This window comes from Bison bison, unplaced genomic scaffold, assembly GCF_000754665.1.
Source record: "Bison bison bison isolate TAMUID 2011002044 unplaced genomic scaffold, Bison_UMD1.0 scf7180017864034, whole genome shotgun sequence".
In the NCBI taxonomy this organism is placed as follows: Eukaryota; Metazoa; Chordata; class Mammalia; order Artiodactyla; family Bovidae; genus Bison; species Bison bison.
The window spans coordinates 8,635,901-8,648,017 of NW_011494606.1; the positions used below are offsets into that span (position 1 = coordinate 8,635,901).

At 38.7% G+C, this 12,117-nt stretch overlaps 1 protein-coding gene across 1 annotated transcript in view; it reads right to left on the bottom strand.

Annotated features, from left to right (window-relative positions):
• Positions 1–12,117, bottom strand: part of JMY (junction mediating and regulatory protein, p53 cofactor) — a 77,853-nt gene that overhangs the window by 12,962 nt on the left and 52,774 nt on the right. Inside the window, exons 8-10 of the mRNA XM_010834613.1 lie at positions 8,944–9,030; positions 1,513–1,608; positions 3–358 (exon numbers count right to left, since the gene is read on the bottom strand). Of these exons, the coding sequence (XP_010832915.1) occupies positions 3–358; positions 1,513–1,608; positions 8,944–9,030 (539 nt within the window). The remainder of the gene's footprint in view (positions 1–2; positions 359–1,512; positions 1,609–8,943; positions 9,031–12,117) is intronic.

A 12,117-nucleotide genomic window follows, 5' to 3' on the forward strand; every position in this document is an offset into this window, starting at 1 on the left:
GAGGAGGTGGGAGCGGCCCCGCTGGGACGGAGCCTGCTTTGCAGTCAACAGTGTTTAACAGTGGACAAGACACAGGGGGAGGCAGGTCAGCGGTAAAGCCGCTGGGAAGTGATGAGGTGGCTTCAAGTTGTGCTGATGGATGACCTTCAGGTGGGGTGAGGCTCTGGGCGTCTGCTGCCTGTGATGACCCGAGCTTGGCCTTTCCTTCGTCCAGTCCCTCCCTTTTCTCTTCGACCTGTAGCACTCCTGGCAGGCTGTCACACTGGTCTTCACAGGACACGGGGCTGGCTGTACTTCTTCTTCTTGCATGAGCCAGTCGCAATCGGGTCGATTTAAGTATGACCTGGCCTGGGTATCTCTAAGAAATCAGAAGTTATAACTCGTCAGATTAGAATTTATGAACAAATGACTGTTTATTTTCTCCATCTAATGCAAGGTGTTATTTTAGAGCTTTTGTGATTTTTCAGGGAAAAATACACAGAAAAACAAACATCAAAATGTAATACCTTACAAAAAATTATCACTAAACTCTTATTTGCTTACCAAATCCCTATAAAAAGACCTTTAGTAATAAAAGTACTACTTTAATTGGAAAAATATTAGCAATGTAAAATCCAAAACAAATGATGTCAAACATATATATGCTATTTTATTGCTAAAAAACTATTCTTAGTTTCTTACATGTATTTTCCAAATGCTCAGACAAAAATTAAAACATTAATGTTCTTAAATGGTTAAGTGGTATTTTTTTTAAAGCTCTGAAAACAATATATGCATTTTATGATAAAATTCTGTAAAGCAATTATTCTTCAATAAAATTTAAAAAATGACAAGAGAATCAGCCTACTAAAAAAAAAAAGAAAATGATAAAATTTGTTAGGAGTACTGGTACACAGAGCTCCAATCTTTTTACTATGTAAAACATAGCCATAATGCATTTGGTAAACAACATTTTCTTAATACAAGGCTTATCCCTTTGTTAAGGACCCCATTCCCACCTGACTCTTTCACTTGATCAAAAGCCTCCTTCTCCTGCAAGGAGATCCTTCAGAATAAAGAGGAGAAGTAAGGCTCTTGAGTAGCTGCTAAGAACTAAAACTACTGAGTTTAAGCACATTCCTAGGAAATGCTTAGCTGCTGTAGTGTCCGTGTCTGGAGTCACAGTTTAGCTTGGCAACAGAGCTCTAAAGCATTTCTCATGTATGCTGATCCATCTTCTAATTCTCCCACTGGTCAGATTATTACCACAGGCTGATGTGCACAGAATTAATAACAAGTTGATGCTTGAAATGGATGGTTAGTTACTAGCTAACTTTTATTAAACTCAAGAGGAATCCAGACTATTCCTCTTATACCACTGAAATGGTAACCAAGACTGCCATGACTGTAACTGTTTTCTAAATAACAAAAGGAAAATCAAGTTTTTCTCATAAAAGAGACGTTACAATAGGAGTATATATGTAGCTGTTTAAAAAGCAATGAACAATAATAAACTGACCACACTTTTACTACCTGTTTAAAATTTCGAAGTCTATCCAGTGTTTTCTGTCTTTCTTGGCTAACCCAGGCACTTTTTCTTTCTTCTTCATCATGTAATTTATCTCTTTTCTGGTTAAAACAAAATTAATAGTAATTCCATTATGATGTGTCCCACTGTATTTTACCATTAATAGAAAAAAAAGGAGAGTTCTCTCAATATAAATGCTGTATTACTCCAAAGAATGCTATGTTAAGCAATGTTTTGTGGCATGAAACACTGTTAGCTTTAATAGAAATGAAACTGTTTCACTTTCTGCATGTAATACCAATTAAAAGATGTTTACTCTGCAAAGTAAAATAATATTTTCTCTGAACTGAAAAATATTTCACATTTGCGGTTCTAGCTTTAGCTGCTATGTTCTGCTAACTCAGATATTAATAGTTGACCTTAAAAATAAAAAATAACCACTTAGTAATTTAGATGTTATATATAGGTTAAGCCTGGTGTTCTGCAGATAATGTCTACTATTACTGAACCTGTTCCTCCTGCTACAAATCTGTGTCTTAGTATCTCATTCATTTTTTCCCCTTCCCATTCCCTAATCCCAAACTGGGGATACACTATCATACACCCAATGTTGGTCAAGTTAAACATGAATTCCTCTTCCTAGAGGAAAGAAAGTGGAATTCTTGGCAGGAGGTTAAAGACTAGAAGGAGTGTTTCTGACAGCCTCACTACTGAAGGTCAAGTAAGTGACAGATACGTGGCTCTCACTGATGGAATGCACTGAAGAGCGCTACTACAGCCAACCACTTCCCCAGAGGGGCGCACTATCACACACGACAGACTGCTTTTATCTCCTGCTTAGGTGGCTTGGATCCTTTGTATAGAAATCAGCCTCTGGACTCATGATTAGGGTGGGGCAAGGGTGAGTAAAGATGAACATTCTTCCATCTCTTCTTATGGCAGGTCAAGAAGACCCTTTCCCTTTAGAGGGCTCTCACTGGGAGAGTTCGCAAAAGCCATTTATTGGTAGGTTAAGTCAGGCGGTCCAGATTGCCATATATAATGCTTAAGGTTTCCAGATGGGAAAATTTGAAAAGATATGACTTGAGTTTATTAAAAGAAATAAAGATCCCATGCAGATTCTCTTCTTTAGAAAGCCCAAAGTGACTCAGGGACACATTGAGATAAGAACTTATTCCAACTCCTCACCCCTACTCTGTATTCAGTTCCATTTACAAACCTAAGCCAGCAGAAGCAAGGAATGAAAAACTCTCATATGCACATGTGGTAACCACCTGGAATGGGAGTGGGCATGTACCTTCCCACACTGGGATACAGGCCACAGAACTCTTGGGGACAAAGGGTCTTCTAAGGCCTTGTCTCAGTGATGAACAGAGTTTTCTGTACTTAAAGGGTACGATCTAATGCATACAGGGCTTAGTACTTGAGAAGTTATCTAAAAGATATTCAGCATTTCAAACTGTGAATCTGCATCTCTAAACATAATAAACAAATAGTTGGAGTTTCAGAAATAGTTGAAATTCAGAAATAATACTGGTCAATCATATTGCTGGTCTGTTAGCAGATATATCCAGAGTCAGATCTTACTATTATCTAAAAGACCCCAAATGCAAAGTTTCAGACATGTTCAGGTATGAACTAATGGGTTTATATGGACTTTTCATAGAGCACAGTATTACTGCGACTGAAACCAACAGGCCTGGGTTGAATATCACCCCCTATTTCCACCCCTTGCTAGCTACTGGCAAGTCATTTAATGAAGATAATCTACCCTTTGGGCGGGAAGTGGTGTGTATTAATCACTCAGTTGACCCTTTTGGGGGTAGGTAGAGGATACTTATTAGATAGTGACACAAGGAGCTCTGAGTTTCTGTTAACACTGTGTCAACCTGGGTGCTGGTTGCATGCATATGTTCATCTCATGCAAGTTAAAACTTATGAGCTATACACGTGTGTGTGTATGCCTCTGTAGATTGACAAAGGTGGTTTAAAATTAGATTTGATCTAAGCCAACTTTCATTATCCTCTAGCTTTGCATGTTAAAGAAAGGTGGATTCTTTCTCCTACAATGAGGTATTCCACCCAAAGTCAGTAGTAGGCAAAATTACTAACATGAGGCAGATGACATTTATCTTTGAGATTTCCCCAAATATCAATTTCCTCGTTTTTACTCATCTTTGCCACATAAAATTATTTGAGAAAGGATCGGACACTCATTCATTCTAAGAAGCTAATTAGCTACTCCATTCACAGAAGTATTGGCATTTTATCAGAATCCACAATCTTCATGTAATAAGAAACCCATTCTAAGTGTGGAATCTAATAATAAGCAGACAGTGTAGGTGCCAATAATGATAACAGGAGGCATTCTTATTCACTGAATTCTTTAGCTGGCCCATAGTCTGACTTTCCTTACAAAGCAGCTCTTGACCCGAAAACAGTAATGAAAAATAAAAATACAATAAATTTTCTGTTAATTTAAGATTATTTTACAGCTTATGGGTACTTTGGTTACTTTTTATGTTTTAAACTCAAGAGTTTTAGCTGTGTGCCATAATGAGCTTGAGGGATAACATCAAAACCCTACAGCAGCAGCTAACATCATTCAATCACAACAAATTAGAAGCTTTCTTGTTAACAGAGCAGGAAAAGACAAATCTCTCACCACTCCTTTCAATACCACACTGGAAATCCTAGTGAATGCAACAAGAAAAATAAATAAAAGGTATACGGATTGCACTCAAAAGAACTAAATTGCCTTTATTTGCATATGACATGACTGTATATATAGAAAATCTGAAAGAAGAACCAAAAAAAATGTGACTAGAAATAAAAATAGGAAAATTGTAGGATATAGGGTCGACATATTGGGTTGACCACAAATTAGGCTGCTGCTGCTGCTAAGTCACTTCAGTTGTATCCGACTCTGCATGACCCCATAGACGGCAGCCCACCAGGCCCCCCCGTCCCTGGGATTCTCCAGGCAAGAACACTGGAGTGGGTTGCCATTTCCTTCTCCAATGCATGAAAGTAAGTGAAGTCGCTCAGTTATGTCCAATTCTTTGTGACCCCATAGACTGCAGCCTACCAAGCTCCTCCGTCCATGGGATTTTCCAGGCAAGAGTACTGGAGTGGGGTGCCATTGCCTTCTCCACAAATTAGGCTAACCTAGTATAAAAGCCAATTAGCCAACTGCTTTCTAATAAAACAGTAATGAACTGCTGGAATAAAAAACCTTTTCTATTATACCTACAGCACTATTTACATTCAGTTCAGTCGCTCAGTTGTGTCCAACTCTTTGCGACCCCATGGACTGCAGCAAGCCAGGCTTCCCCGACCATCACCAACTCCCAGAGCCTACTCAAACTCATGTCCATCGCGTCGGTGATGCCGTCCAACCATCTCATCCTCTGTCATCCCCCTCTCCTCCCCACTTCAGTCTTTCGCGTATCAGGGTCTTTTCCAATGAGTCAGTTCTTCCCAACAGGTGGCCAAAGTATTGGAGCTTCAGCATGAATCCTTCCAATGAATGTTCAGGACTGATTTCCTTTAGAAATGAATGGTTTGATCTCCTTACAGTCCGAGGGACTCTCAACAGTCTTTTTCAACACCTCAAGGAACTCTCAGGTGTTTTCTCCAACACCTCAGTTTGAAAGGATCAATTCTTTGGCATTCAGCCTTCTTTATGGTCCAGCTCTCACATCCATACATGACTCCTGGGAAAACCATAGCTTTGGCTATATGGACCTTTGTCAGCAAAGTAATGTCTCTGCTTTTTAATATGCTGTCTAGGTTGGTCATAGCTTTTTGTCCAAGGAGCAAGTGTCTTTTAATTACATGGCTACAGTCACCATCTGCAGTGATTTTGGAGCCCAAGAAAATAAAATCTGTCACTGTTTCCATTGTTTTCACATCTATTTGCCATGAAGTGATGGGACTGGATGCCATGATCTTAGTTTTCTGAATGCTGAGTTTTAAGCCAGCTTTTTCACTCTCCTCCTTCACTTTCATCAGGAGGCTCTTCAGTTCCTCTTCACTTTCTGCCATAAGGGTGGTATCATATGCATATCTGAGGTTACTGATATTTCTCCCGGCAATCTTGAGTCCAGCTTACGCTTTATCCAGCCTGGCATTTTGCATGATGTACTCTGCATACAAGTTAAATAAACAGAGTGACAATATACAGCCTTGACGTACACCTTGTCTAATTTTGAACCAGTCTGTTGTTCCATGTGTTTCTAACTGGTGCTTCTTGACCTGCATACAGGTTTCCCTGGAGGCAGGTAAGGTGGTCTCATATTCCCATCCCTTTAAGAATTTTCCAGTTTGTTGTGATCCACACAGTCAAAGGCTTTGGTGTAGTCAATAAAACAGAAGTAGATGTTTTTCCTGGAACTCTCTCACTTTTTCAATAATCCAATGGATGTTGGCAATTTGATCTCTGATTCCTCTGCCTCTTCTAAATCCACCTTGAACATCTGGAAGTTCACAGTTCACATACTGTTGAAGACTGGCTTGCAGAATTTTGACCATTACTTTGCTAGCGTGTGAGATGAGTGTAATTGTGCAGTAGTCTGAACATTCTTTGGCATTGCCTTTCTTTGGAATTGGAATGAAAACTGACCTATCTTTTTCAGTTCTGTGGCCACTGCTGAGTTTTTCAAATTTGCTGGCATATTGAGTGCAGCATCATCTTTAAGGATCTGAAATGGCTCAACTGGAATTCCATCACCTCCACTAGCTTTGTTTGTAGTGATGCTTCCTAAGGCCCACTTGACTTCAGACTCTAGGATGTCTGGCTCTAGGTGAATGATCACACCATCGTGATTATCTGGGTCATGAAGATATTTTTTTGTATAGTTCTTCTGTGCATTCTTGCTACCTCTTCTTAATATCTTCTGCTTCTGTTAGGTCCATACCATTTCTGTTCTTTATTGTGCCCATTTTTGCATGAAATGTTCCCTTGGTATCTCTAATTTTCTTGAAAAGATCTCTAGTCTTTCCCATTCTATTGTTTTCTTCTTATTTCTTTGCATTGATCAGGGAGGAAGGCTTTCTTATCTCTCCTTGCTATTCCTTGGAACTCTGCATTCAAATGGGTATATCTTTCTTTTCTTCTTTGCCTTTCGTTTCTCTTCTTTTCTCAGCTATTTGTAAGGCTTCATCAGACAACCATTTTGCCTTTTTACATTTCTTTTTCTTGGGGACAGTTTTGATCACTGCCTCCTGTACAATGTCACCAACCTCCATCCATAGTGTCTATCAGATCTGATCCCTTGAATCTATTTGTCACTTCCACTGTATAATCGTAAGGGATTTGATTTACATCATACCTGAATAGTCTAGTGGTTTTCCCTACTAGTGATTTTCCTTTCTTTAAGCCCATATATATGTAGTTATATAACTATAACTCTTATAAAAGAAATCAAAGAAAAACTAAATAAAAAGATTCTCTGTTCATGTATAGGAAGACTCACTACTGTTAATATTTCAACTATTCCCATCTTGAGCTATACATTCAGTGCTATCTTAATCAAAATCTCAGCTCTTATTTTAAAGTCTGTTTGGAGGCAAAAAAATCTAGATCAATGGAACAGAATAGAGAGCACAAATAAATATAATCAACATATCCTTAAAGGAGCAAAGAAAATTCCATGGAATAACTGCAGTCTTTTCAGCAAATGGTGCTAGAGCAACTAACCATCCACATTTAAAAAAGAAGAAAATGGGGAGGGGGGAGACAATTTAGCCCTACACTCTTCACAAATATTAACTAAAAATGGAACACAGAATTAAATGTAAAATGGGAAAGTATAAAGCTTGTGGAATATAACATAGAAGAAAATTTATGACCTTGGGTTTGGTGGTGACTTTTTAGATACACCACCAATGGTACATCAAACAAAGATTTGGTAAGCTGGATTTCATTGAAATTAAAAACTCTGTTTTGGGAGATACTGTTAAAAAATGAAAACGCGAGTTACGGTTTGGGGGTGGGGAGGGCATGGGAGGCTAAAAAAAAAAAATGAAAACCAAGTCACAGATTGGGAGAAAGTATTTTCAATAGATATATCTGAAAGGGGATATTATCCTGAAGAAAACAAATAACCTAATTAAAAATGAAAAAGTAACACTTACTAAAGAAGAAGTACAGATGGCAGATAAGCCATGTGAGAACATGCCCAATATCATACAATTAGGGAAATGCGAACTAAAAACAGCTATGAGGTATCACTACATAGTCACTACAATGGCTAAAATCCAAAACACTGACAACACTAAATGCTGGTGGGGATGTGGAGTAAAAGGAACTCTATTCACTGCTAGTGAGAATGTAAAATGGGGTAGGCACTTTGGAAGACCGTTTGGCAGTTCACTACAAGGTAAGCATACTTTTCCTGTAAGATCCCATCATACTCTTTACGGTTTACTCAAAAGAGCTGAAAATTTAATGTACACACATAACCATTCCCCCGTTATCAGCTTTACTCCTGACTGTCAAAATGTGGAAGGAAGGCGTCTTCAGTAGGTGAATGGACAAATACACTGTGGTACATGCAGGCAATGGAGTATTATTCAGTGCTAAGAGATAAGCTGCCATGCCCTGCAAATAACACAGAGGGACCTTAAGTGCGAATTACAAGTTAAATAAGCAAATATGAAAAGCTACATAAGTGTGTGGTTCCAATTAAATGTTCTGGCGAAAGGCAAAACAAAAAGATCAGTGGTTGCCAGGAGTTTGTGGAAAGAGGGGTATGAAGAGGTGGAGCACAGGGAATTTTTAGGGCAGTGAACACATTCAGTGAATACGTTATTCAATACTGTAATGGTGGATTCATATCATATATTTGGCAAAACCAACAGAATGGACAAGCACTCAGGATAAAGTATGGACTCTGGGTGGTAATGATGTCAATGTTGATTCAGACTGTAACAAACGTAACATTCTTGTGTGGGATTTTACTGGTAGGGGAAACTGTGCTATAATGAAGTATATACATAATTGGCCCTCTGAATCTGTGGGTTCCACATCCTTGGATTCAAACATCCTTGGATTGAAAATATGCAGGCAGGTGAAAAAAAAAAAAAAAACACACACAGAAGGTTCCAAAAAGCAGATTTCAAAGAATTTGCCCACTGGCAACTAGTTACATCACATTTACACTGTATAAGGTATTATAAGTTATCTAGAGATGAAGAATAGGGGAGGATGTGTGCAGGTTACATGTAACTACTATGCTATCTTAAATAAAGGACTGGAGCATCTAGAGATTTGGGGGATTGAGGGATGCAGGCAGGGCAGGTATCCTGGAACCAATTTTCCCACTAATGCTCCCATCTACCTATAACATTTTCTTAATCTCTATACATTTTATTCACTTTGAGATATATAAAATTCGAAGTTTTATTCTAAGTTTTCCAGAATGCAAACTTACTAGTTGTACTGTGTGGTGGGTTCTATATTCATCTTCACTCCGAAGGCGCTGTTGGAATTTTTCATTGTGTTTTGCAATACAAATTTCCTAAAAATACATGAAATGTGTTTTTTAATACAAGTGAATAAATTAAAATTTAATCTTAACATATACCTACACAATAAAATATCAAGTAAGCCACCTCTGGTTTCTCACCTGGAATAATGAAGCAGCATAAACCAGCATAAATTAGTATCTTAAAAGACTTGTTTATTAAACTACAGAATTCCTGATTTCTCCTTTTTTTTTGGAAGAGGAGGAATGGCCATCGTAGAGTGGAAGGGTATGTAGGAATCTTAAAAGCCTCTTTCAAATATGAAGATTTAGGCCATAAGATTCTAAGTATTATTATACTCTTTAAAATAGTCTGAACAAAAATGGATATATAACTCTTAAACTGTTTCTTAAGTGCTCTCTGATGAATTAAATAACATGATTTTGCTTGGATTGGTTTAAACACTATCATGAAATCTGAATCTTCTGGGCATAGGTAGATTTCAAAGCTAAAAAGAGACCTTAAAGATAAGAAAGTATAATACAGATATGCTAAATCTAATCACATGAAAATATATTAAATAAGAGATACGTGCTCTTTACAAAATAATGCACTATCCTATCATCTGGCATCTTTCCAGTAGTACCAGGCTGTCTTCATTTTCTCTGGTCCTATAGAGATACAAAGGTTAACATTAATTTCCAACACTTTCAAAGTTATACCAAAAGATCACTCTTCTAACCTCATTAAGTCATATGTGAGTAATCTTTCAAGCCAGGAAGCTATATTTTAAAGCAATTGTTTTATCACTTTCCTATCTTCAACCCACACTGGGTTAACTATATTGCCTAAAAAGTATTGATCATGAAATGAACCTCTCCAAGGCAATCTCCACAGGGGAACGTGACATGACGTAGTGATACAATGGCTCAGGCTTCCAAGTCACACAGACCTTGGATAGAATTCTATCTCTGAGCCATACTAGCCACTTTCCCTTGGGCAGACTTAGTTCCCTTGGTTATAACAACGAGGATACAAGTCTATAATTCCTTATCTAGAACAGAGCTCAGGTGTGTTTCAAAATTATTTATTTTTATTTTAGAAAGGTGATATGTTGCATATGCCATCGTTTGCCCAGTAACTCCGGCAGGATCCAAAGCAATACCTCATAGTAAGTATCACTAACATTTTTGCAGTGAAATAAATAGTTACAGCAAATAGGATAAGGGCATGTTCAAGTATGAGAATGCTTTTTGGCTACCAGGAGAATTAAGATACAAAAGAACAATGTTGTTTCTATTTATTCTTCCTGAAAAGTTCAATCACAAAGGACAGACCTCAAGTCCTCATGGGACAGCCAGAGATCATCTTTGTTCTTTTAAGAGGACAGGCAGGGTGTGATTTACTTGTAGCAAAAGAACTACCCCTGGGTGTGGAATTCTATCATGGATGCCAGATTAACCGGGAGCCTGTGACCCTGGGAATGCTGATATGCAGACAAGGAATGTGGGGTGTTGCTACATAGAGAGTCATCTTGATCTGTTGTACAGTATGTGTGGTTCATCTTTCTTTTCAGAACAGTGTTTCTAATTTCCTCTTTTGCCAGCCTTCTGTCACTCCTCCTTTCCCCTGCAGTTCTGTCACCTCAGCTGTTGAACTTGGGGGTCTGGGGGCAGGGAAAGGGGAGGGCAGGGAACAAGACCGTTTGGAGACCTCTGACTATATGGTGTGATCACTCACAACAGATAAGAGACTAAGTTTAAATGTGCAGAATCTATACGGCTAAGTTTCCCTACCTCAGATTTAGTTAATATAAGAATGAAAACTATACATTAAATTGGTACACACTTTTATCAGTTCAGTTCAGTCACTCAGTTGTGTCCAACTCTTTGCGACCCCATGGACTGCAGTATGCTATGCTTCCCTGTCCATCACCAACTCCTGGGGCTTATTCAAACTCAAGTTCATAGAGTCGGTGATGCTATCCAACCATCTTATCCTCTGTCGTCCCCTTCTCCTCCTGCCTTCAATCTTTCCCAGCATCAGGGTCTTTTCAGATCAGTCAGTTTTTCCCATCAGGTGACCGAAGTGTTGGAGTTTCAGCTTCAGCATCAGTCCTTCCAATGAATATTCAGGACTGATTTCCTTTAGGATGGACTGGTTGGATCTCCTTGCAGTCCCAGGAACTCTCAAGAGTCTTCTCCAACACCACAGCGCAAAAGGATCAATTCTTTGATGCTCAGCTTTCTTTATAGTCCAACTCTCACATCCATACATGACTACTGGAAAAACCATAGCTGTGACTAGATGGACTTTTGTTGGCAAAGTAATATCTCTGCTTTTTTGTTTGTTTGTTTTTTTCTAATTTTATTTTATTTTTAAATTTTACATAATTGTATTAGTTTTGCCAAATATCAAGATGAATCTGCGACAGGTATACACGTGTTCCCCATCCTGAACCCTCCTCCCTCCTCCCTCCCCATACCATCCCTCTGGGTCGTCCCAGTGCACAATATCTCTGCTTTTTAATATGCTGTTTAGGTTGGTCATAGCTTTTCTTTCAAGGAAAAAGCATCTTTTAATTTCATGGCTACAGTCACCATCTGCAGTGATTTTGGAGCCCAAAAAAATAAAGTCTGACACTGTTTCTACTGTTTCCCCATCTATTTCCCATGAGGTGATGGGACCAGATGCCATGATCTTGGTTTTCTGAATGCTGAGTTTTAAGCCAACTTTTCCACTCTCCTCTTTCATCAAGAGGCTCTTTAGTTCTTCTTCACTTTCTACCATAAGAGTGGTGTCATATGCATATCTGCGGTTATTGATATTTCTCCCGGCAATCTTGATTCCAGCTTGCACTTCATCCAGCCTGGCATTTCACATGATGTACTCTGCATATAAGTTAAATAAGCAGGGTGACAATATACAGCCTTGATGTACTCCTTTCCCAATTTGGAACCAGTCTGTTGTTCCATGTCCAGTTCTAACTGCTGCTTCTTGACCTGCATACAGGTTTCTCAGGAGGCAGGTAAGGTGGTCTGGTATTTCCCATCTCTTGAAGAATTTTCCAGTTTGTTGTAATCCACACAGTCAAAGGCTTTGGCATAGTCAATAAAGCAGATGTTTTTCTGGAACTCTCT